Source organism: Pristis pectinata, chromosome 31, assembly GCF_009764475.1.
Source record: "Pristis pectinata isolate sPriPec2 chromosome 31, sPriPec2.1.pri, whole genome shotgun sequence".
Taxonomy (NCBI): domain Eukaryota; kingdom Metazoa; phylum Chordata; class Chondrichthyes; order Rhinopristiformes; family Pristidae; genus Pristis; species Pristis pectinata.
Window position 1 is genome coordinate 7,597,014 of NC_067435.1, and position 26,229 is coordinate 7,623,242.

A 26,229-nucleotide genomic window follows, 5' to 3' on the forward strand; every position below is an offset into this window, starting at 1 on the left:
CAGCCATGGCCCTACGTCATGGCTCTTGTTTAGGTGCAGTTTAAATGTGGGAGTGTTTCTGCTCTTCCAAACAGTTGAGTTCCAGACCCCCATCACTCATTGAGTGACATAATTACCCTCCAATCCTTCTACCAATTAATTTTACTCTATGTTCCCTAGTTACTGACCCTTTTGCCAGGGGAAGTAGATCTTTTCTGTTTACCTTGTCTAGACCTCTCTTAAGTTTAAACACTACAGTTAAATCTTTTCTCAACCACCTTTGTTCCGATAAATTAACCCTAGCTCAGACACTCTCTCCTCACAATTCTAATTCCGAAGCCCTCACAACAGTCCTGTCAAACTCAAACAGCTCCAGCCATAAGAAGAAACCATAAGGAACTTAAATCATTCCAGTTTTTGTTATTCCATATCTTGAACCTCTCCTGATCCCAGAACAGGTTCACCACAGCCCTGGGAGTCACTCTCTGTATAGAAAACTGAAGCATTTTTACTGTTCTACACAGCAAGGATCAGATCATTCATTGTGGATTCGAGAAGTTGGACATCACTGGTAATTGCTTTAGTCTTGTCACGTACCACGGTACAGGGAAAAACTTTGCTTGCATGCCATCCATACAGATTATTTCACAACATCAGTATATCGAGGTAGCACAAGGGAAAAGAAATAACAGAATGCAGAATATAGTGCAGGTAGACAATAAGGTGCAAGACCATGATGAGGTAGATTGTGAGGTCAAGAGTCCACCTTATCGTACAAAGGGTCCATTCAACAGTCTTATAACAGCGGGATAGAAGCTGTCCTTGAGCCTGGTGGTACATGGTTTCAGGCTATTGTATCTTCTGCCCAGTGGGAGTGGGGAGAACTGAAAACGTCTGGGGTGGAAGGGTCTTTGATTATGTTGGCTGCTTTACCAAGGCAGCGAGAAGTGTAGACAGAGTCCATGGACTGGAGGCTGGTTTTCGTGATGTGTGTCCACAACTCTGCTGCACTGTCAGGACTTGTTGCTCATTACTAATTGTCCTTGAGAAGGTAGTGGTGCGCTGTTGTCTTGAATTATTGCAGTCCTATGGTGAAAGTGCTCTCACTGTTCTGTTGGGTTGGGAGTTCTAAAGTTTATACCCAGCACTGATGAAGGAACAGTGATATAATTCAAGTTCAGCATTGTCAACATTCTATCACACTGCAGAGGTTTCATGGAACAAGTGAATCAGAAGGAGATTTAAGCTAAGATATCTTTATTAGTCACATGTACATCGAAACACATAGTGAAATACATCTTTTGTGTAGAGTGTTCTGGGGGCAGCCTGCAAGTGTCGTCACACTTCCGGCGCCAACATAGCATGCCCGCAACTTCCTAACCTGTACGTCTTTGGAATGTGGGAGGAAACCGGAGCACCTGGAGAAAACCCATGCAGCCACGGGGAGAATGTACAAACTCCTTACAGACAGCAATGGGTCGCTGGTGCTGTAAAGCGTTACGCTAACCGCTACACTACCGTGCCTGCCCACACTACCGTGGTGGTATACAAGGGCTTGCATTTAATTGAATTTAATTCAGTTTCAATTCACATAAATATACTTTGAAATATATCCATTGTTCCCCTCTGCAACATTGGGACTAAATCTTGGAACCCCCGACCCATCAGCACTGTGAGATTACTTAGACCCAGATGGTCGACAATGATTTAAGGCAGTGATCTCACCACCACCTTCTTGAAGACAATTAGTAACAGACAACAAATCCTGCCAGTGAGTTTCCATATTACAAAAAAAAATTCAGTGCTGCTGTAACATTGGCTTATACTTGGGACACGAGAAATTGAGAACCTGTGTTTGGAATAGATTTTTAATTATTCACAACAACAGCTATTTGTATAGTACCTTTAATGTAGTGGAGAAACATCCCAAGGAACAGCTAGCAAACAAACACTGACACACATGGAGATATCATCAGATCGAAACATTGCACAAAGAGAGACCTCGTACCTTCAGTATAAGTTCCACAACTTCGGTGTGGACCAGTCCATGGACAGGCTCCCCGTTGACGTGAGTTATAAGGTCGCCAGCACAAAGCCCTGCGTCGTGTGAAGGCCCTCCATCTTCCACATGCTGCAACAGGGAAATGGAAAATTAGGGAAAGGAAATCGTCACTCCTCTTAGAGAACCTTTGGCCAGGTTTGAGAGCTTGAAGCTGTTGATTGATTATACAAGCAGATTACTCCCTGGTCCACTGGGTTTTGGATGTTGCCGGGGGAAAGTGGAGAGAGGTGGGATTGATAGGATCAAACTCCCAAAGTGCCAGTGCAGGTTCTATGGGCCAAATGGCTTTTTCTGTGATCTAATAACATGGTTCTACGTTCCTACAAATCTCATCTTCTGTGAGTGGGGTATTGAGAGGGTTTCACTGTCTTGTGACATTTAAGCACGTGCCTCCACACTGTGATACAGTTTCCATGCTGCTTTTCATTGGTTGGTCTGATGGGAACAGAACTAGGGAAATTAGAAAATTCCCAGGAAACTGCAGGTAAGGAAGGCTTTTCCCGTTTCTAATACAGTCACGATGCCATACCTACTGTTAAACAGTCCCTCTCTGTGAGATTCTGTGCGGTAAGAACTGCTTATTGGACAGAAATGCTTGTTTTTCTTGAGAATGTTGTGCCTCTGATGCCATGTGCTTGTGACGCTGCCGCAAGTAAGTTTTTCATTGTACCTGTACACACATGTACTTGTGCATATGACAATAAACTCGACTTTGACTTTGACTTCTGTTCAAACAACACAAAAGAAGCAGAAACTTCCTCCCAGTGAAAAATAAATGGAATTAAATCTCTGTACAAGAAGGTGACATGTAAAAACTAAAATAAAAAATATTCAGGAAAGGCAAATTTTCTCAAGTGGATGAACTTTACTTGTACCCACTCCAATGGCTCCTGTCCCATAAAACATTCCTCAGCAGGTTAACTGTGGAGAAAGAAGTTAACGTTTCAGGCTGCTGACTTTCCCATCAGCCTGAAACCATTATTTCATTCATCCCTCCACAGCTAAGCATTTTTCAGTACTTTTTTTTTGTCTTCATTTATATATAAATGACTTGGATGGAAATGTAGATGGGTGGGTTAGTAAGTCTGCAGAAGACACAAGGATTGGAAGACTTTTGGACAACGAAGAGGGTTGTCAAAGTATTCACCAGGATATACATCAGTTACAGTTACGGGCGGGGAGATGGCAGATGGAGTTTAATCCAGGAAAGTGTGAAGTGTTGCACTTTGGGAGGTCAAATAAGGGGAAAGTATACAGTTAATGGTAGGACCCTTAACAGAGGAATCTTGGGATCTAAGTCCATAGGTCTCTGAAAGTGACCACACAAGCAGATATGGTGGTGAAGAAGGCATATGGCATGCTTGCTTTCATTGATCGGGATATTGAGTATAAGAGTAAGGAAGTTATGTTGCAGCTATATAAAACTATGTTTAGGCTGCACTTGCAGTACGGTGTACAATTCTGGTCAAGAAGGATGTGGAAGCTTTGGAAAGGGTACAGAAGAGATTTACCAGGATGCTGCTTGGATTAGAGTATGGGCTATAAGGAGAGGTCGGACAAACTTGGGCTGTTTTCTCTGGAGCGTCGGAGGCTGAGGGGAGACCTCACAGAAGTTTATATAATTATGAGGGGCATAGATAGGGTAGACAGTCAGAATCTTTTTCCCAGGGGTAGAAATGTCAAATGCTAGAGGAAATGCATTTAGGTGAGGGGGAAGGGGGGGGGGGAAATTTAAGGGAGATGTATGGGGCAAGTTTTGTTTTAAACACAGTCAGTGGTGGGTGCCTGGAACAGGCTGCCAGAGATAGTGGTGGAAGCAGATCCAATAGTGGCGTTTAAGTGGCTTTTAGATAGTATGCGGGGAATGGAGGGATATGGATCATGGCGGAAAAGATTTAGCTTAATTTGGCATCATGATCGGTACAGACGTGGTGCACCGAAGGGTCTGTTCCTGTGCTGTTCTATGTTCTTTGCTCTATTTCACACTTCAGTATTGTTCTTTTTTTTAATCAAATTTGATACCACCCTGTTGGAAATTAAAAAGAACACACAGAATTGAAACAGGCAACTAGTACTCTCTGGTGTTCAGAAACATTTGTATTTAACTCAACTAGGCCTAATCCCATTTCTCTTGGAATTTCTTTCCAAGAGCATTCCCGTTACTTGCTTCCTGTGAGATCGGTACATTGGAGCAGTAAGCAGTCGGAAAATCCTGCCACCCTTTTGACGGAGGTTACTCTACCAGATGGTACTCACCCAGACCATGTGATGAACACTGTAGACATCCGTGTCTCCCATGTAGACCCGGATGGCACGGAGCGTGAAACCGTACTTCTTCCCCGACCGGTGGATGGTGATGGGGGACCTCAGGCTGGTGACTGCCGGCGAGTAGTCCCGGCTGGGCGAGGAATCGCGCGAGGACGGATTGGATGAGAGTGACCGTGGTGACATGGGGCTGGCGAGGGGGGACCCGCTGTGTTGTTCCACTGGACAATGCAAGAAAGAGGGACGATGCAATTATCTGACAGGTATACAACGTCCCCGCTTATTAAAAGAGTATCATGGAATAATGTGGCAACAGATTAGAAAATGGACCATGGGGACACAAGAAAATCCTCCCATTTTGTCCCCTTTGCCACTCCCTCTTTTCTAGCCCCCCATCTTTGTCCCCCCTTCCCCTCCTGGTTCCAGCCACCCACTACATACATAATTCACTCAGAAACTTTTCCAGCCCCCTCCCTTTTCTGGTTCTATCTGCCATTCACTTCTCCCCTCATAGTTCCCATTTCTCACCTCCTTTCCTGATCAGAGTCCAGTGCTGGGAGCCCTTTGTGTTCCTGCTTATCTCCCTCCAGCAGTTGTTTCCAACCTTCACTCTCCCCTCCTCCTCACCTCGCTCCACCTGCCTCATTTTATCCCCCCTCTTTATCTGCCTCCATCTCTCACCCACCTGCCACTGTCTCTCAACTCCACCCCTGCTTCCCTCCCCTACATGGCACAACCTCCACCTGTTGTCCTTCAGTCCACCTCGGACCCCTGTCTCACCACAGCCCCTCTCCTCTTTATACTGGCCACCTTGCCTCTCCGGTCTCAGTCCCGATGCAGGGTTTTGATCCATGTACCTCTCTAAATGCCTCTTAAATATTGTTGTTGTACCTGCCTCTATGACCCTTTGGGAGCTCGATCCATAGATCCTCTTTGTGAAAACCTTGCCCCTCAGGTCCCCTTTAAATCTTTCCCCTCTCACATTAGACCTATGCCCTCTAGTTTTAGATTCCTCTACGCTGAGAAAAAGATTGTGACTGTCTATCTTATTTGCCCCTCATGATTTTATAAACCTCCATAAAGTTACCCCTCAGCCTCCAGAGAAAACAGTCCCAGCCTATCCAGTCTCTCCTTAAGCTCTCTGGTCCCAGTAACATCCCTGTGAAGTAACCTGGTTTGCTGTTCCATACCTGCAGGGATCATGACCGAGAGGGCTGTGGCCGAAGCTGACTTGATGACCTTGTTTACGGGCCGGGAGGTGCGCTTCTCTGCCGAGTCCCCAGACAGTTGTTGGTGGCGTGCTCTCCGCACCGCTAGATCGCTCGTGGCCTTTGTGGAGGATGGGTCAGTTTCCTTGGTAACACTGGGCAGAGATTCGCTTAACTTCACTGGCCGATCAGCTGGAGGGAGGAGGTTGAGAAAGGTTCAGTGGGATTGCGCGCCCCTGGTCATGAGAAGTAGGAGTGGGATTGGGCCATTCGGCCCCTCGAATGTGTGCCATCACTCAATGATGTCATGACTGAACTTGTGCCACCTCCACTTTCCAACCATATCTCCTGGTTCCAAAATTTAATGCCTTAATAATTCCAAAGATGTATGGGTAGGTTAATATGGGTTTAAAATGGGCGGTGCAGGCTCATTGGGCCGGAAGGGCCTGTTACCATGTTGTAAATAAAATTAAAAAAAAATTAAACTCTGAGCCTACTCAATAATCGGATATGTGTAGCCCAGATATTCGATCATTAACTACGTCACAGAATACTGAGAAGTCCCAAATTTCAGATCAACTTAGAGGGTAGCATCCATTAGCAGAAGACTGAACATCGAATTTCCACCTTAGACAAAAACAGAAAATGCTGGCAGTTCTCAGCAAGTCAGGCAGCATCTGTGGGGAGAGAAACAAGAGTCCAGGATCCTCCACTAGAATTGGAAAAGTGAGAAGATGTGAAAGGGAGGAGGTAGAGGAGCCTGAAGACCCACACTCAGTGATTCAGGAACAGCTTCTTCCCCTCCACCATCAGGTTTCTGAACGGTCCATGAACCCATGAACTCTACCTCGTTATTCCTCTTTTGCGCTATTTATTTATTTTTGTAACTTTTATGTCTTTATATCTTGCACTGTACTACCGCCGCAAAACAACAAATTTCACAACATACGTCACTGGTAATAAACCTTATTCTGAAGATGAATTGGGAGTGGGAGAGAGTACAGAGGGAGTGCCTGTGACGGGGTCCTAACCAAAATTGTCAAGGTCGCAATTACTTCAAATATCTGCAGGTAGAGGCATGAGGAATAAATGAAATAAAATGGAGTTGAAAGGAACAACCAGTCTAGACAGTACAGCATATAAATCTAGGCTGAAACTCCTGTACAGTACTCAGGGAGCACAGCACTGTCAGAGATGCTATCTTTTAGGGAGGTGTTAAACCAAAGTCCCAGCTACTCTAAGGTAGACAAAGTGCATGAGGTATCACAGACAGTATTTTTGGTTATTATGTGTATGCATATGCACAGATGCACAGATATATATATATATACAATATGCACAGGTATATATGCACAGGTATATATACTTATACATATATATATATATATAGATAGATAGATATAATGATAAAAATCGACATTACTGAAAAGCAGATAATCTGGTCTCTATCTGACTGCTGCAAGTGGGAGTTTGCTGCTATGTTCCTACATTGTAACAGTGACGACACCTCCAGCAGTACATAACTACTTGTAAAACTCTCTGGAACATCTCAAAGAAATGAAAATCCACTGTAGAAACTCGAAGTGGGGAAGCGTTGAACCTTCAGTCAGCAGGTATCTATAGGCGGGATTGGAGCAACACACAAAGGCGGGTCAGGCAGCATCTATGGAGGGAAATGAACAGTCGATGTTTTGGGTCGAGACCCTTCATCGGGACTGGAGTCTGTTTTCACCCAGTGCTGTGCTTTTTGAGTTCTGGTGCCTGGATAGTCAAGGTTGATAGGGTGGTAAAGAAGGCGTAATGCACGCCTGCCTTTATTAGTCGAGGCATTGAGCTCAAGAGTCAAGAAGTTATGTTGCAGCTCTATAAAACTCTGGTTAGGCCACATTTGGGGTATTGCACTCAGTTCTGGTCGCCTCATTATTATAGGAAGGATGTGGGAGCTTTGGAGAGGGTGCAGAAGAGGTTTACCAGGATGCTGCCTGGTTTAGAGGGCATCTGCCATGAGGAGAGGTTGGACAAACTTTGGTTGTTTTCTATGGAGCGGTGGAGGCTGAGGGGAGACCTGAGAAAGGTTTATAAGATTATGAGAGGCATGGATAGAATAGACAGCCGGTATCTTTTTCCCAGGATCAAAATGTCTCATACTAGAGAGCATGCATTTAAGGTGAGAGGGGGTAAGTTCAAAGAAGGTGTGTGGGGCAAGTTTTAGCCTGGAATGTGCTGCCAGAGGTGGTGGTGGAGGCAGATACAATAGAGACATTTAAGAGGCATTTAGACGGGCACATGAATGTGCAGAGAATGGAGGGATATGGACATTGTGTATGCAGAAGGGATCAGTTAGGCTGCCAGTGTGCCTTCTTCATGATTGCATCAATGTGTTGGGCACAAGATAGATCCTCTGAGATGTTGATGCCCAGGAACTTGAAGCTGCTCACCCTTTCCACCGCTGACACCTCAATGAAGACTGGTGTGTGTTCTCCCGACTTCCCCTGCCTGAAGTCTACAATCAATTCCTTGGTCTTGCTGACGTTGAGTGCAAGGCTGTTGCGACACTATTCAACCAGCCAATCTATCTCACTCCTGTTCGCCTCCTCATTGCCATCTGAGATTCTGCCAACAACAATGGTGTCATCAGCGAATTTATAAGTGGTGTTTGAGCTGTGCCCAGCCATGCAGTCATGAGTGTAGCAAGAGTAGAGCAGCGGGCTAAGCACACATCTTTGAGGTGCCCCTGTGTTGATTGTCAGCAAGGAGGAGATGTTATTACCGATCTGCACTGACTGTGGTCTCCCGATAAGGAAGTTGAGGATCCAGTTGCAGAGGGAGGTACAGAGGCCCAGGTTTTGAAGCTTGTTGATTAGCACTGAGGGGACGATGGTGTTGAACACAGAGCTGCAATCGATAAACAGCAGCCTGACGTAGGTTTTGCTGTTGTCTAGGTGCTCCAAAGCCGAATGGAGAGCCAGCGAGATTGTGTCCGCTGTAGACCTGTTTTGGCAGTAGGCAAATTGCAGCAGGTCCAGGTCCTTGCTCAGGCAGCAGTTAATTCTAACCATGACCAGCCTCTCAAAGCACTTCATCACAGTAGATGTGAGTGCAACTGGGCGATAGTCATTGAGGTAGCTCACCCTGCTCTTCTTGTGATTGATGCCCTTTTGAAGCAGGTGGGAACCTCTGACTGCAGCAGTGAGAGGTTGAAGATGTCCTTGTAAACTCCAGCAAGTTAGTCAGCACAGGTTTTCCGTACCAGGCCAGGTACACTGTCGGAGCCTGACGCCTTACGAGGGTTCACCCTCTGGAAGGATGTTCTGATGTTGGCCTCCAAGACAGAGATCACAGGGTCACCAGATGCTGTGAGGATCCACACGGGAGCACCTCCGGGTGCTCTGGTTTCCTCCCACATTCCAAAGACGTATGTACAGATTAGGAGCTGTGGGGGTGCTATGTTGGCGCTGGAAGAGTGGCGACACTTGCGGGTTGCCCCCAGCACATTCTCAGTAACGTAAAAAGATGTATTTCGCTGTGTGTTTCGATGTACATGTGACTAATAGATAAATATCTTATATCTTATTCTCCCTTTTCAAAGCGTGGATAGAAGACGTTGAGCTCATCGGGTGATTCTATCCACTAATCACCTCCCAGCCACTGTCACTATCTCGACCCCTCCCAGCTCCACCTGCCCATCAACCCCCTCCTCACCTAGTTCCACCTATCGCTCGCCAGCTCCTGCCTTCCCCTTCCCCCCTTTATACCGACAAGGGTGGCAGAAAGCAAACCAAGTTAGTTTATGTGGAAGACAAGGTGGGAGGTGAGGAAAAGGGGCATTTCAATGATGGGGTGAAACTGGCAGTTCAGGGGCAGATAAGTCCGACTGAGCTTCTTTGTGTCCACCATCCCCTCTGCATTGTGGTCACAAGGGAGAATGTGCAAACTCCACGTAGACAGTGCCCGAGTTCAGGCTTGAACCTCCACTAGCTGTGCCGCCGTGTTGCCCACAAATTCACTCCGAGCAGCAGAGGGGAGAGAGAGAGGGCGAAGCTGATAGGTTATGGAGGTGGTTTGAGTGGAGCTTAAACTGTGGAGATACAAGAGACTGCAGATGCTGGAAGCTGATACCAGCATGGACTGGATGGGCAGAATGGCCTGTTTCTACACTGTTTATCGGATGTAATCACTGATAGGGTGTGATGAGGGTGAGTGAGTGCCATACATTCCATGCCATACCCTTTCAAAACGAACCGGACCCACGTCAATTGCTGCTCAGATGGTACAGGCACGTACCTGGGAATGTCGGACTGCCACTAGCATTCCCCGTGACGAGGGAACCCTGCCCTTCTGTGTCTTTCCGGTGCGGCTCCAACTGGCTGCCCTGATCCAGGGCAGGAGCCACCGTCTGCACTTCCTGGTTTTTGTGCGTCACCTCCGTGTCATCCTCGAGGGGCGCGGCGAACTTGTGGGTGTCCATGAGGGCGGAGAAGCGTCGGCGGACGGTGAGTGGAGGGCTGGAGTCGCTCTCGCCGTACGAGGACTCGGAGGCCGAGAGGCGCTTCCTGGAAATGACAGCGAGTGGGGGGGGGGGGGGGGGGGGGGGGGAGACACATGTGTAAGTGGCAGAGAGAGGAAGGACAGCCCACACCACCGTGGGGGTCAACTGACACCCCTCCCAGGGTGTTCCCAACATTCCCACAATATCCCAATGTTTCTGAAGCAAGATGTTTGGATAAACAATGGAAATCACCCAGTGGAATGAACAACATGTCATATTGTGTTGCAGAAATATGGATTATCATTTAGGAGAGAGAGAGAGAGAGAGGATAAGAGGGGGGGAAGGGAGAGAAAGAGAGGGGGAGGTGGGAGGGGAGAAGGGGGAGAGAGAGGAGAGAGAGGGGGGAGAGAGAGAGGGCAGAGACAGAGGGGGCAGTGAGAGAGGGGGAGCAGAGAGAGAGAAGGGGGCAGAGAGAGAGGGAGGGAGAGGGGGAGAGTTGGAGAGAGATGGGGAGAGGGGGAGATGGAGGAAAGGGGGGAGAGGGAGAGAGGGGGGAGAGAGAGGGGGGGACAGAGAGAGTGGGCAGAGAGAAAGAGGGAGCAGGGAGAGAGGGGGCAGAGAGAGGGGGAAGGAGGTAGAGGGAGGGAGAGAGGGAGAGGGGAGGAAGGGAAGAACTTTGAGAAGGTACTTCCAGAGCTAAAAGCCCAGGCATCCAAAGACACGGCTGTCGACGATGGAGCAACTGAATCTGGGTACCATCAACAATCTGGAAGGTTGTGGAGCTGTGGGGGTGTAGAGAGAGGAGGGGAAAAGGTACAGAGGGGTCGGAGTACGGCAAGAGCTTTAACAAAGAGCTACATTTTGGTAATTATGATAAGGGGAACAACACAGAGGGCACAGGTACAGGAAGAGTGATCTGGACATAGATCTATGAGCAAAGATCGTCGCAAGTGAAGGGTCAGGTTGAGAAAGCATCAAAAAAGGTTACAGCACGCTGAGGAAAAGCTCCAGGGTGGAAAACCTGCTGCAGTACGAGGGGAAGAACACGGCCGGGCAACTTACATTTCTGGAGAGCTTGTCCTCCAGCTCTTGTCCCGGGTGCCGAGGGCGTTCAGACCCTCGCTCTTCTCCTCCTTATGCTTGTTTAGGTTGCGTCTGGTGACCACGGGGGCCTTCTGCTCTTCGTGTTGCGTCAAGCGCTCCATGCTGCTGTAAACCTGCACACATTGCAGCCGGTGTTAGTGCAAGAACCGGGGTGCCAGGATGCCGCTCTCACTGCCTCTGCCCACACACACGGGGGGGGGGGGGGGGGGGGAGTGGGGATACAGGGGGGAAACCAGCAATGTTGTCAGAAGAATGGAAAATCTACACCCACTGGAATTAAAACAGGTTGCAAAGGTACAGTAGAGCAGTGTAGCAACCAGTAATCTGGACTATTGACCCAGAGGCACGGGGCAGCACAGTAGCACAGCCGGTAGAGCCACTACCTCACAGCTCCTGAGACCTGGGTTCGATCCTGACCTCAGGTGCTGCCTGCGTGGAGTTTGCCTGTTCTCTCTGTGGGCGAGTGGGGTTCCTCCCACATCCCAAAGACATGCAAGTTGGTAGATTAATTGGCAGCTGTGAATGACCCTCGTGTGTGGGTGAGCAGTGGAATCCGGGGGGAGTTGATGGGAATGTGGGGGGAGTAAATGGTTGTGTGGGTGAAAGGGGCTGTTCTGTGCTTGTCACGAGAGCTACTACATGAGTTCAAATCCCACCAGATGAGAAATTTAAATTCAAGTAATTAAATAAATTTGGAATTAAAAAAATCAAAACCTAGTCTCAGTAATGACAGCCAAGAAACTATCAGATTGTTGTAAAACTCCATCTGCTTCACTAATGATCTTCTTTCAAGGATGGAAATATGCCATCCGGACCCACCAATCTGGATGACTCTTCACGGCCTCCTCAATTCAAGGCCGATCAGGGATCAACACTGCATTGGTGGGGCTGCACTTGGAGTATCGTGCGCAGTTTTGGTCTGTTGTTGGAAGGGCGTCATTAAGCTGGAAAAAGTGCAAAGGAGATTTACGACAACATCGCCTGGACTCGAGGGCCTGAGTTATAGGGAGAGGTTGGACAGGCTGGGACTTTATTCCTTGTAGTGTAGGAGACCGATGGGTGACCCTGGAGAGGTGTATAAAATACGAGGGGTATAGACAGGCTGAGTGCGCACTGTCTTTTTCCCCAGGGAAAGGGAATCAAAAACTTGAGGGCACAGGTTTAAGGTGAGAGGGGAAAGGTTTAAAAGGGATCTGAGGGGAAACTTGGAGGGTGGTGCATAGTGGAACAAGCTGCCAGAAAAAGTAGCTGAGATAGGTACAATAACAAAAGACACTTGGATAAGTACATGGATAGGAAAGGTTTGGAGGGATATGGGCCAAATGTCGGCAAATGGCACTAGCTTAACTGGGCACCTTGATCAGCATGGATGAGTTGGGCTGAAGGGCCTGTTTCTATGACTGTAGCAATTTAATCAAAATGTACCCCTTGCCAGTGACATCTACGTCCCATGAATGAACAAAGAAAACATTTATGGGAGCTTGCCCTCTATTGCAACAGTGACCGTGTTTCAGTGAGTGAGCTGTGAGTCAAGGAAGTCCGGGAGGTTGGGAAAGCTGCTATCTAAATGCAACTCTCCCCTTCTGGGGGAGATTTGCACTGGCACCCCTTTTTGCGGGAGAGCATTTTGGGAAATTGGTTCCTGGTTTTTCCGATCAGTGGTTGGAAAATTACAAGAAGCGTGAGGCACTTGGCAAAGGGTAAAATCAGGTAATAATTTGATATGAAGGAGGTATCAGGTCAAATGACCAAAAGCATGACCACAGAGGCAAGGGAAGAGATGTTTCAGGGTTTAAGGCACTAGGCTGCTGAAGGCCTGGCCACCAAAGGTTGATTGAAATTAATACTGTACTGCTCTCAGTTGGGCTGTGGGAGGTTACAGGGTGGGGTGAGATAAGATCACAGAAAAATCTGAAAAGAAAAATGAGAAGCTTTAATATCAAGATGCTGGATAGAAAGCCATGTGGATAAGGGAGGACAGGGTGGATGAGTTCTGGAAAGCTTTGGAAAGGTTTACAAAGGACTCGCTCCTACACAGTTTCCCCAGGTAGGGAGCAGGAGCTGCAGTACAACTGAAGACCTGTAGGTGTCAGTGCATGCTCAAAACCCAGCTGAGGAGAGGGGTTTGTTTGAGAATGTATGCTGGTTATAATGGGAGATGTTATCAAAGAGCTGGGTTAATCATCTAGAATTGTGGATATGAATATCATCTTAGCAGATGGGAAATTTAAAAACTTAAATAAATTAGATTTTGTTTAATTACATAAATGTGAATCAAAAAGCTGGCATCAGTAATGTTGACCATGATACTGTAGTCCTGTTGGGAAAACCCAACTGACTCACCAAAACTGTTTGAGAAAGAAAATCTGCTGTTCTTACCTAGCTGTGGCCTGGACTGGACTCCAGACCACACAGTGATGTGGTTGACTTGTAACTGCCCTCTCAAATGGACCGGCAAGCCATTCAAGGGGCAATTAGGGACAGGCATTAAACGTCAGCCTTGCCAGCGATGGGCGGACCCCGCAAAGGAATTATCTGGGGAGTGGCGGGAATTGTCTGGAGAGTGGCGGAAAGGCCAGCCATTTTACTCAGCCTTCGCTTCTCAATGGGGCTTGTCCTTGATTATGAGAAGCTTTTAGGTTTCCTGCAGCAAGTGTCCTTGGAATCTTTCTACTATCTCTAAGGTATGTCGGGACAGTGATAAAGTGCTCTCCACTTGCCTGGATGAGGTGTCCAACAGCTCAAGAAGTTTGATAGCACCTGCTTGATTGGAATTGATCCGCCACCATAAATAATCATTCTCTCCACTACTGATACGGTGGCTGCAAATGTGTCCCACCTACAGGGTGCACTGCGATTCCATGCCCAGGGTAATACAGCAGCACTTCCCCGACCCTCAAATGTCTAGTGCCTGGAGGGAAGTGGGTGAATGGGAACACCACCGCCTGCAGGTTCCCTCCAAGTTGGACTTCATCCTGACTTGGAATTCCTTCATTCTCGCTGTGACTAAATTCTGGAAATCCCTCCCAACCGCATTGTGGGAGTTCCTTCACTTGGAGAACCATGATTCAAGGGGGTGGTTCATGACCACCTTCTTGAGAGCAGTTAGGGATGGGTGATATATGTTGGCAATGCCAATGAAGTTCACATCCTGAAAAGTGAACAAAGATACCAACTCAGCCAAATGTTCTTGTGCTACATGGATCTCTCCTGCAGCCTGCTAACCTCTGATATCACCTCTCTTTATTCTGTGCTAGCTTTGCCTTGGGCAAGAGAAAATAGTCCATTTCCTTATAAAAGGCAGCTGTTGCCAAAGGAAGGTAAAATGTTGTCATTTTCTGCCTGTAATTATTTCCCCCTTTATACTTTGCCCGTTGTTCATGTTTACTTGTCTGCTAGTCCTTAATTCTATTAAGGACACACAAGCAAAAGGGTTCTGCTCTTCGTGTGTAGAATCAGGAGGGAATTGACAGAAATGTAGGGAGAATAAAATGCTATTAGTGTAGGATTGGTATAGAAGTTGCTCAATGGCTGGCATGGACAGTGGGCCAAAGGGTCTGTTTCCATGCTGTATGACTTCTTCACTTGTTTAAAAAGAAAAACAAGGCGAGTACTTCAAAGTTTGCCTCTGACGGAAATGTTGGAATGAAGTGCATAAGAAGCATCCATTTTGCAGAAGAGACATTTTCTCTCAACCATTTGGGATCTCCTGAATGGAGGAGTTTGGCTGACCTCTTGGACAGGAGCACAGCTGTGGACACTTGCAGCGGTTCAATTCCCCATGGCTGGAAACTTATTGACGAGCTCCCAATCTTAGGCTGACCCTTCATTAAAACCAGCATGTTTTAAGGGCAGGCATGGTAGTGTAGCAGTTAGCATAACGCTATTACAGCACCAGCAACCCGGGTTCAATTCCGGCTGCTGTCTGTAAGGAGTTTGTACGTTCTCCCCGTGTCTGCATGGGTTTCCTCCGGGTGCTCCAGTTTCCTCCCACATTCCAAAGACGTACGGGTTAGGAAGTTGTGGGCACGCTATGTTGGTGTCGGAAGTGTGGCGACACTTGCGGGCTACCCCCAGAACACTCTACGCAAAAGATGCATTTCACTGTGTGTTTTGATGTACATGTGGCTAATAAAGGTATCTTATCTCATCTTATGTGGAAGCTGGGTTAGAGGATGCAGCTCAAAGCCTACACATGTGGATTTGGTAGCCGTAGAGGCAGGCATTCAGTGGCACAGCTGATGGAGCTGCTTCACCACTTCAGTGACCCCGGTTCAATCCTGCCTTCAGGATTCAAGTTTACAGAGGGTATAAATGCCATGATCGTTAGCTCGTTGCAGCAGCACAGTACATGACAAACATAGGTTAACATAAACTTAAATTAACATAAATTATACATAACACATGACAAAATAAACTAGTGCAAAGTTGAGATAGAGAGAGATAGAAAAAGAACCAAAGTCCGAGGTAGTGTTGGGGTTTTTTAGGTTGGTTCAAGCAGCGGGGAAGAAGCTGTTGTTGAACCCTGAGGTGTGGGTCTTCAGGCTCCTGTACCTCCTGCCTGATGGCAGCATTGAGAAGAGGGGACTGTCTGTGTAGTTTGCATGTTCTCCCTGTGACTATGTGGGTTTCTGTCGGGCACTTCAGCTTCCTCCCACATCCCAAAACCACGTGGGTAAATACATTAATTGGCTGCTGTAAATTGCCCCAAGTGAATGTGGTCGTAGGAAGCGGTGGGAACGCAGGGAGGAATAGCTTACAGGGAAAATGAATGGAGGAATGGGAGCTGGCATAGAGTCAATGCGCTGAAAGGCTTCCTTCTCTGTCATAAGATGTGAAACTTTGGAGTAATGACCACTCCACTCCCCTACCATTGCACAATCCTTGTCACAACTCCGGTGGGTTTGCAGGGAAGGGAACAGGGGATCTGATCTCCGTGAAATACCTTAATAAAGCGGGGGGAGCAGGAGGAAAACTGGCGAATTTCTACTGGTTCATCTTCATTGGTGTCGTCCTCATCGTAGGAGTTCACATGGTGATATCGATCAGAGCGAGCTACACGGACAGCAGTTAGAGAGAGAGAGAGAAAGAAAAGAGAGGTTAGAGAGAGAGGAGTTAGAGAGGTAGCAGGAGAGGGGATAGTGAGAGGAGATGAGAGGAGAGAGAGAGAGGTCGAGAGAGAGGTTAGAGAGGTAAGGAGGATAGTGAGAGAAAGAGGAGAGAGGTAGTTAGAGCAAAAGGGAAGTTAAAGGGAGAAATAGAGTGGGGGAAGAGGGGGTAGAGAGAGATAGGGAGATAGCAAGTGAGGGAGAGATGTAAAGTGGAGATAGAAAAGGAAAGTTTCTTAGGAAGACAGGTGAGGGAGAGCAGATTGTAAGAGACAAGATGGAGGGGGGGGGGACAAAGAGGACAGAGAGAGATAAAAGAAAAAGGAAAAGGAGAGAGACAGGTAGAAGGAAAGGTGCAGACAGAAAAGAAAGGAGATAGGAGAGAATAGGTTTACGGCTGGGGTGAAATTCCACCATGCTCCCACCCACCCTACCCTGCCCAATAATTCCCAGATTCTTCATTACGATCCTCCCCAATCATGCTTCAACTCTCCCAGTCTGTCTCCAGCTCCCTATAGATGCTAGGGGGCTATGCTGAGAGTGCTTATGGAAAAATCTCCTTCTCCTCCTCATAGGTGAAGCGCCTAAATCTCTCCGAGCCGAGCATGTAGTCAGTGCCCCCTCCCAGATATTAACAAATCTCAAACCACTTATATTCTCTGGCCTCCTCCTTTCCTCCCCTCTGCCTGTAGAAAAGATACTTGCTGTCAAAGTAACTGGTGTCTTCCTCCGATTCCAGGTGTGGTATGAATTCTGCCTTCTGTCGTAGCAAGCTATTCCAGTCCAGATCTTTGAAGAAACTGTGTTGCTTAACCTCATAGGTGCCTCCTAGAGAGAGAGGACAACACAAGATCAGGTACTCCTGGTCTTTGGAAACTAGTCATGTGCAACCATGCCCTCTAGCCTGGGTCAATGGTGGCTTTCCTGGGAGACATAAAGGACCAAAGGCCATGAGAGATGAGGTCTATCACCTCCATAACACAACAGAGGACACCTGCTAAGCAATATTACTGATGAAACCACAATGAGAAGACCAGAGTTTCTGTTGTGACATGTAGACTGATTTGGAACATCCTGTTGCACCTCCCAGTTACACTCCCTTAATTCATTGACATGCGGTACACCTTTGCAATACCTGCACATTTGATGTGAGTAGACATGTATATAGAGCATAGAACAGTACAGGCACAGGAACAGGCGCTTTGGCCCACAATGTCTGCGCCAAACATGATGCTGAATTAAACTTTCTTCTGTCTGCACACGATCCATTTCCCTCCATATTCACGTGTCTGTCCAACAGCGTCTTTAATGCCACTATTGTACCTGCTTCCACCACCACCCCTGGCAGCCCGTTCCAGGCACCCACCACTCTGTGTAAAAAAAACTTACCCTACACACCTCCTCTAAACATTCCCCCTCTCACCTTAAATGCATGTCCTCTACTATCTGAGATTTTTACCCTGGGAAAAAGATTCTGACTGCCTTCCCTATCTCTGCCTCTCATAATTTTATAAACTTTGATCAGGTCTCCCCTCAGCCTCCGATGTTCCAGAGATTACAACCCAACTTTGTCCAACCAGTCCTTAGAGCTCATACCCTCGAATCGAGGCAGCATTCTGGTAAACATCTTCTGTACCCTCTCCAAGGTCTCCACATCTTTCCTGTAATGGGGCACACAATACTCCAAGTGTGGCCCAACTCAAGTTTTATATAGCCGCAACATGACTTCCTTATGCTTGTAGTCAGTGCCCTGGCCAATGAAGGCAAGCATGCCACACACCTTCTTTACCACCCTACCTACTTGCGAGGCCACTTTCAGAGAGCTACGGAAGTGGATGCATGTGGGATGCAGGAGGCGATGGCTGGGATAGAGACTGGGAATGGGGTCGTGAGTTACCGTATCCTATTGGTGGAACAGAGTGACACTTCCTCACCCTATTCTGCCAATAAGACAAGGGCAAGTCGGATAAGAAAGATGAGCTAATGGATAAAGAACTGAAACAGTAAGACTCCAGCCAGCTTATTCGATCCAACAAAAATGCCAACTCTTTTGCCCTACTGCTTAGCTTCCTTTTACAGCTCTCTTAAAACGTGTTTCCTGAAATCCTCGAGCTCAAGAACACGTGCGAAGTTTGCAGCTTCTCCCTGTGACTGCCTGGCTTTCCTCTGGATGCTCCTGTTACCGCCCAGAGCCCAAGGACGTGCAGGTTGGTAGGTCAATTGGCCCAAGTGTCTAGGTTCGTGGTAAATTCTGAGTGAATGTGGGAGAATTAAAATGGGATTAAGGTAGGATTAGTGGGAATGAGTGGTTGATAGTCGGTACGGAGTTGGTGGGCTCTAGGACCTGTTTCTGTGCTGTACTCTCGATGATTCTAATACAGGGAATATCTTGGAGCTAGGGAATAGCTTGGAGTTCAATAAGGTCAAAAATAAACATGACACTCATGCTACAACACACAAAAAGCTGGAGGAACTCAGCGGGTCATAATGGACAGTCCAGATGAAGGGTTTTGACCCGAAAAGTCGAATGTCCTTTTCCCTCCACAGATGCTGCCTGACCCGCTGAGTTCCTCCAGCGCTTTTGTGTGTTGCTCCAGATTCCAGCATCTGCGGTCTCTCGTGTCTCCGTGACACTCACACTAGTCATCCTATTGGGTACAGCACCTCTACTTCCTCAGGAGGCTAAAGAAATTTGGCGTGCCCCTTTTGACATTCACCAACTTTTATTGATGCACCATAGAAAGCAAGAAAGCATCCTATCTGGATGCATCACTGCTTGGTACGGCAACTGCTCTGCCTGGGACCGCAAGAAACTGCAGAGAGTTTTCAACACAGCCCAGCATGTCACGGAAACCAGCCTCCCCTCCATGGACTCTGTCTTTACCTCTCGCTGCCTTGGTGAAGCAGCCAGCGTAATCAAAGACCCCACCCACCCGGGTCATTCTCTCTTCTCTCCTCTCCCATCACTCAGAAGATACAGGAGCCTGAGGGCACATACCACCAGGCTCAAGGACAGCTTCTATTCCACTGTGATAAGACTATAGAATGGTTCCCCTATATGATGAGATGGACTCTTGACCTCACAATCTACCTTGTTGTGACCTTGCACCTTATTGTCTGCCTGCAATGCACTTCCCTGCAGCTGTGACACTTTACTCTGTATTCTGTTATTGTTTTTACCCTGCACTACCTCAACGAACTCTGTATTACCTCAATGCACTGTGTAATGAATTGATCTGTACGAACGGTATGCTAGACAAGTTTTTCACTGTACCTCGGTACAAGTGACAATAATAAACTAATACATGGTTGGTGTCTTGGATAATGTTTATCATTTGGCAACCATCACATTGTTGTTTGTGGGAGCTTGCTGTGCACTAATTGGCTGCCACAATACAGCAGTAATTTCACCTCAGAGATACTTAATTGAGTGTAAGGAGCCTCGAGGGGTCCAGAGGTTGTGCAAGTCCAACTTCTTTCCTTCGAGAAATAAACCATCATGGTTTAAATAGAGGGTATTCACAAACTCTTGGAGGGTAGCTCACTCCTGCCACTTGCCTCCATTTGTACAGTGCCGGGTTTATTTCAACAGGAGGGGTGTGAGCTCCACAGCATCTCTGCGACCATTAAGGATGTTAAAAATAGAACGTGTTAGTTCCCGTTCATTCATTAGCCTTTCAGATCTCAAGCACAGCAAGGGATAAACTTCACAACTTTATCAGTCTATTTCCTCTATGCTTTCTCAGTGTTCTCCAAATAGGTACTCCTTCTGTTTTTTAATTAAAATATGCAGTCTTGTATGCAGCACAATGAAAGACAAGGAGATTTAGTCCTTTCCTTTGTGGCTTCTTTAATTATTTGCTTGCCACTCAGCCCCTTCCCCATCGCCCCCAGCCCCTTCACCATCCTGAGACAGCCTATTTCTAGGGCGTCCGATGGCTTTCTTAAGTTGGCTCCTCTTGCTGTTTTACTGGGGTTTTACCACTGCTGCCAACTCTTTGGGATTGCCCTGGTGTTCCTGTACATTGAAGACTAATCTCTGGGAAAACCTGCTAGCAAAACCAGGAGAAAAATTTATAAACTTTGCTTGTTAGTGATATAGAAAAACTGATATGGAAGAAAAACAGTTTGACCAATGTGTAATAATAATCTAGCTGGTTAACAGATTGCACTCACAATCACATGGCTATGGGAAAGGGCAGGGGATCCTTAAGATTGGATAACTGAGGACCTATGTACTTAAGCAATGGGAGAAAAAGTTTGCCATGGAACTCCGAGTCCGATCTGCCATTCACCATCGTGGATAATTCATTCATCATTCACCACTACTTCCCGATTCCTGAAAATCTATCCACCACAACCTTGGATATAATCAATGTTTGTGCATCTGTGTTCCTAAAGTTGGGAATTTCAAAGATGAGTTGAATTTCAAAATCAAAATAGCCTTCAATGTCTGCATCTGAATTGCAATATTCGTGCAAAGAGAAAGACGTTTATTTCCAAGTTTCCATCTTGTAAACATGCACCATACATTGGGGATGGTAAGTCCCAGTGGAAAAGTGGCTAAGTAACAGCACCAGAAGCCAGAAATCTGGACCATTAATCCAGACACATGAGTTCAATTTAAATTTAGGGAATTATATAAATCTGGAGTGTAAACAAAAATTGTCTCAATAACAAGAACCATAAAACCACCAGATTGTCATAAATAACCATGTAGTTCAAGACAAAAGGAAGGAAATCTGCCATCCTTACCTGGTCTGGAGACACCCATAGACCAGGTAAAGCCTTAATGTGACCCTAGACAGTAATTGACTTTTACCAGCCCCCTCGGTTCAAGGAATGGAAAATAAGTGCCAGCATTTCCAGTAATGCTCACATCCATGAATGGATAAAGAAAAAACTTGCCTACTTTAGTGCTTTTTATAAATGTGGGGGAGTAATTTTGTTTCAAGCCTTCACACACGCGAGAATTGTTATCACTTTAGTGAGTCCACAATTCACTTCATTGAAGAGAAACAACTGACAACTTCAAAAGATGTGATTGCTCTGGAGATGGACTGTCTCAGTTATGAGGAGGGACTGGATAAGTTGGGTTTGTTCTCCTTGAGCAGAGAGGTCCAAGGAGGAACCTGATAGCAGTATACAAAGTTAGGAGTGGCATAGATAGGGTAGACAGTAGAAAACCTTTTCCTTCAGAGTAGAGGTATCTTTAACCAAAGAGCATAGGCTTAAGGTAAGGAGTAAGAGTTTGAGAGGGTACAAGGAAGAATTTTTCACCAGACGGTGGTTGGAGATCGGAACACACTGCCTGAGGAGGAAGAGACTCTCACAATATTTAAAAAGTATCTAGACGAGCACTTGAATCACCAGGGAATAGTCGGCTACAGACCAAATGCTGGTAAATGGCATTAGTAAAGAATGGGTACTTAATGGTTGGCATGCACATGATGGGCTGAAGGGCCTGTTTCTGTGCTGTAAGACTCTATGACTCTAAGAGCACTGCTTTTCTCCTCAGGGGCACAGTATAGTCCTGCTCCCATCAAACGTTTCCCAGCTTGTAGCTCTGAGATAAACAGTCATTGCCAGATATATGGTCCATTATTTCTATTAAAATACTGAACTGGTCGAGTCAGGATGATGCTTCCATCTCAATTGACATTAACATAATAATTAACAATTTGAGCTTCTTTTTGCCTCAGCTTATTTAAGGTAATCTCAGCAATTCAGTCTGAATAGACCCACTTAACAAAATCTATACTGCAACAAAAGTGATTAGATTTGAAAATTGTGCTGTCCACCCCTGAAATTTGGCAGTGGAAGAACCGTATTTAATGTGATCAGCACTACAAAGCTGGCAATTGTCAAATGTGTCATGTTTGAGGCAGGCGTTTTATGGAAGTGTGCAGAAAGAGGAAACAGCTGTAAACAGAGTGACTGGAAGCAATAGATCCACCTGTCTGGGATAAAACATCAGCGAACAGAAGAGAATGACCATTTTTAGAAGCGCAAAATGCTAGAAATCTGAAATAAAACCAGAAAATCCTGGGAAAAAATCTTCCGCTAATGGAAATGGTTTTGTATGTTGGGATGGGTGGGGCTTTTCTTTTACTCATTTATGGAATGGGACTAGTATTTAGTGCCCATCCTCAACTGCCCACGAGAAGATGCCTTCTTGAACTGCCGTGTTCCTTCAGGTGAAATGCCTCCAACAACTTAGAGGAACAATACCTCACATTCCATGGGCAGTCTCGAACCTGGCTGCACGAACACCGAATTCTCAAACTTCCAGTAACCGCTCCCCCTCTGTCCCTTTTCCTTTTCTTTTCCCTCTTTTTTCCTTTCTCCTGATCCCGCCAGCCCCCTTCACCCTATGTCTTTCCCCTCCCCCTCCCCCACTCCTCTCCACCTGCCCGTCACCCACACACTCCTCCCACTGGTTCCCCTCCCTGCCTTTATTCCGTGCTCCGCTGTCCTCTCCTATCAGATTCCGTCATCGTCAGGTGTCACTTCCACCTATCACCTCCCTGCTTCTGACATCATTCCCGCCCTCATCTGCCTATCACCCCCCCCCCCACATGGATCCACCTATCACCTGCCAGCTCTTGTTCCACCCCTTCCCCCCACCCTTTTATACTGGCTATCTCCCCCCTTCTTTCCAGTCCAGATGAAAGGTCTTGACCCGAAACCTCGACTGTCCGTTTCCCTCCGTTGATGCTGCCTGACCCGCTGAGTTCCTCCAGCGCCTTTTGTGTTACACCGATAACTGGGGAGTTTCCTCCTTGATTCCCACTTCAACAGGGCTTGTCGATGCCACAGTCAGTCCAACGTTGCGTTCATGTCACGGGCAGTCACTCCCACCTCATTCCAAAGGAGATTCATCAAGCTAAATCGTAGGATGAGAAGGTTGTGCTATCAGGAGAGACTAGAGAGTTTGGATCTGTATTGCTTGGAGATGAGAAGCACGAGGGTCATCCTTATTCAAACATACAAGATCCTAAGGGGAGTTGATGAAGTAGATGTTGGGCTGTTTTCACCAGTGGGAGAGTCACAAACAAGAGGACGTTACTACAAAATAGGGGCCGGTCATTTAAAACGTGGGTGCGTAGAGATTTCTTGTCTCAGAGGATGGGGAATCCCTGGAACTCTCTGTCCCCGAAGATGGTGGGAGGCCGGATTTACGTAAGGTGGAGACAGGTATTTATTTGAAAGATCAAGGAATTGAGGGTTATGGGGAACGGGTACAGAAGAGGATTTAAGGCCATCGTAGATCAGCCAAGACCGTACTGAATGGGCGGGCAGGCTTGAGGGGCTGAGTGGCCTACTCCTGCCCTTATTTGCTTGTGTTTTTCCGTTCTTAGTTATTTCATTCCAACCACGGCTGGAATGAAACCTGAAGAAACCAAAACTGGGCAATGAATGGGAGGGTGAATGAAGTGCAGAGGAAATGCCCTGCAACTTTGGAACAAACTGATTTATAGATTAGAAATGAATGTTTAGTAATGAGGCCTTGGTTCTATTCTAGAAATGAGTGGGACAAGTAGTTTCTAATTCTGCTTACAACAAGTAAATTGAAAGGTATCTGTATCGATATTGTACATAATGGGAAAAGTTAAAGGATTCTGTGGTGGATTTGGAGGGGCTGCAGGAAAGGGTGGAGGGACTTTACATCGTTCTCATTATCCGTGGCTCTGTGTACTTACAAGGTCAGAGCCAGTGTCAGGGTTGGGCTCAGCATCAGCTGGGAATGTTGGTAGATTTAAGGCCGGATCCGGGGTCTGGACTGTGGGCTGGATGTGCAACTGGAGTCAGGAATGCGGACCAAGTGTGCAGCCGGAGTTGGGAATACTGGCGGTGAAGCTGAAATGTGCAGGCTGAAATTTACAAGCTGAAACTTACACAGAAGTTGTTAGTTCCGTGGAGAAGTTGACCGCTGTATGTCATTGCGTTGCAAGCCTTGGTGGTATCTGAGAGTTATTTTGCTATCTGCAGGAAGCCTGTGCCCCTATCCCTGGTGAATAATGTGGACGTAGTGTAGTTATCTGGATAGACTGCAGAGTGTGGATTTATTCTCCTAGGAACAGAGGAGATTATGAGTGGATCTTATTAAAACCACAACAGAACAGATAGAAGGAAACTGCTCCATTGGTGAAGCTGGCAGGAACCATGGAGGATAGAAGGAAACTGGCAAAAGAACTGCAAATGGCAAAGAGAAACTACTTAATACAGGTGAGTAGTTAGGATCTGGAATGCACTGTCAGGGTGAGTGGTGGTGGTAGATTCAATAGGGAACTGAATGACGACTTGACAGGAAAAAAGAATTGCAGGGAGTGGGGAGAGGGCATGGGAGTGGGAATGCACAGAGCCAGAATGGACTCAATGAGCTGAATAGGGTCCCACCGGGCTGCATCCTTTGTGATTCTGCTAAAATGGGATACTTTAAAATTGCACAGAATAGGGGGAATCTGATATATTAGCACTGAACTCAAGTGTTAAAACTCTGGTGTTAAAATGGGTAAGGGTTTCATTGACTGGCACTGTGTACAACAGGAATAAATGTCCTTATTCCTGAATCACAGACATGTTACACTGTGGAAAGAGGCCACTCAGCTCACTGAGTCGATGCTTGTTCTGTGCAAGAGCAATCCAGCTAGCCCCATTCCCTCAATTCCTGAAATTTCATAGAGCTACATTTCATATAACAGGAACAGATATCCTGACTCAGGGAGGTCATAACATTGACTGACATTAGACGTGACACTAGGTCAGAGTCGTAATTACAGTAAAACAACAAAAACTTGCATTTATATTGCCCTTTTAACATGGAAAACCATCCCAAAGATGATTCAAAGAAGCATATGTTGACACAAATCAATGAGCCCAGGAAGACAATGTTAGGTTGGTGCTTTACTCTGCATCTGGCTATTTGTGACCTGCACAGGGAATGTTTGTATCCCTCAGTACATAAATAGAACAAATAGAATTACATTTTACCACCATTTCAACACATTGCTAATTGTATCTAAATGGATAGCACAAATATTTGTATTTATAGAGAAGCTTTAGCATAGCACAATGTCTTTGGTGATTCACAGAAGCATTGTCTCACAAAACCTGACAGAGCCACAAAAGAGCCACCGAGATAGCTTAAGGAGCATTTAAACTCAAAAGAGAGAGAGCAATTTTGAGAAAGGATTCCAGACACTAAGTTCTTGGAAGTTGAAGGCATGACTACCAATAGTGGTGTGATTAAAATCAGAGGTGATCAGGAGGAACACAGATAATCAAGACAGGGGAGATTACTGGGAGTGTGGAGGGTCTTGTGAACAAGGTTGTGAATTTCAAAATTGAGCCATTGTTTGGCTGGAAGCCAGTACGTGTCAGTAGGCACAGGGCTGATGGCGGTTCTAGTCAGGACACAAGCAACAAGAGTTTTGAATGGCCTCAGGTTTATAGAGGATGGAACCACGCACGGAAGCACGTTACAACACTCAATTAGCAAAGACGTGGTTGCCTGTTTCAACAGGTGATTTGAGGCGAGGCAGAGCTGGGTGATGTTACAAAGGAACAGGTGGACTTAACCGATGTGTGAAGCTCAGCTTGGAGTCAAATATTACAAGATAGGTTTTGACTCAGAACATCATTGCTGAGAGGCATAGGGTTTGTGAGGTACTGGGGCAAAGAGCTATCTTGTCAGGCTTGTCAGCATTTATTTGGAGGTGACTTCTGCTCATCCAGGACAAGCAGTGTAACAGAGGGCCATGGGAGCTGGTGGTGAGTTATACAGCCTGTGTATACTGACCATCTTCAGATGGTGTGGTCACAGGGAAGGCTTGGATAAGAAGGATCTGGGAATAAATCTTTGGTGGGGAAGCACCACTGATAATGGTCCAGGAGCAGCAAGAGAAGCCGGATTTCTCTCTTGATAGAACAAGAGGAATGTGGGCTCATGGAGGTGTTGGCAGAGGATGGTGTGGGCAACCCCATCAAAGATTGCTCAAGGCGGAGGTGGAG

The 26,229-nt window shown here is 46.6% G+C and overlaps 1 protein-coding gene across 4 annotated transcripts in view; it reads right to left on the minus strand.

Moving 5' to 3' along the window:
• The window catches only part of LOC127584828 (microtubule-associated serine/threonine-protein kinase 1-like), a 178,621-nt gene that overhangs the window by 17,359 nt on the left and 135,033 nt on the right, over positions 1 to 26,229 (minus strand). For all 4 annotated transcript variants that reach the window (XR_007958439.1, XM_052041790.1, XM_052041791.1 and 1 more), the window contains 7 exons: positions 16,921 to 17,043; positions 16,053 to 16,162; positions 11,066 to 11,220; positions 9,799 to 10,067; positions 5,497 to 5,706; positions 4,298 to 4,527; positions 1,988 to 2,110 (listed from right to left, as the gene is read on the minus strand). Coding sequence is in view for 3 of the 4 variants with exons in the window: in XM_052041790.1 (XP_051897750.1) it covers positions 1,988 to 2,110; positions 4,298 to 4,527; positions 5,497 to 5,706; positions 9,799 to 10,067; positions 11,066 to 11,220; positions 16,053 to 16,162; positions 16,921 to 17,043 (1,220 nt within the window). In the remaining variant the exon portion in view is untranslated. The remainder of the gene's footprint in view (positions 1 to 1,987; positions 2,111 to 4,297; positions 4,528 to 5,496; positions 5,707 to 9,798; positions 10,068 to 11,065; positions 11,221 to 16,052; positions 16,163 to 16,920; positions 17,044 to 26,229) is intronic.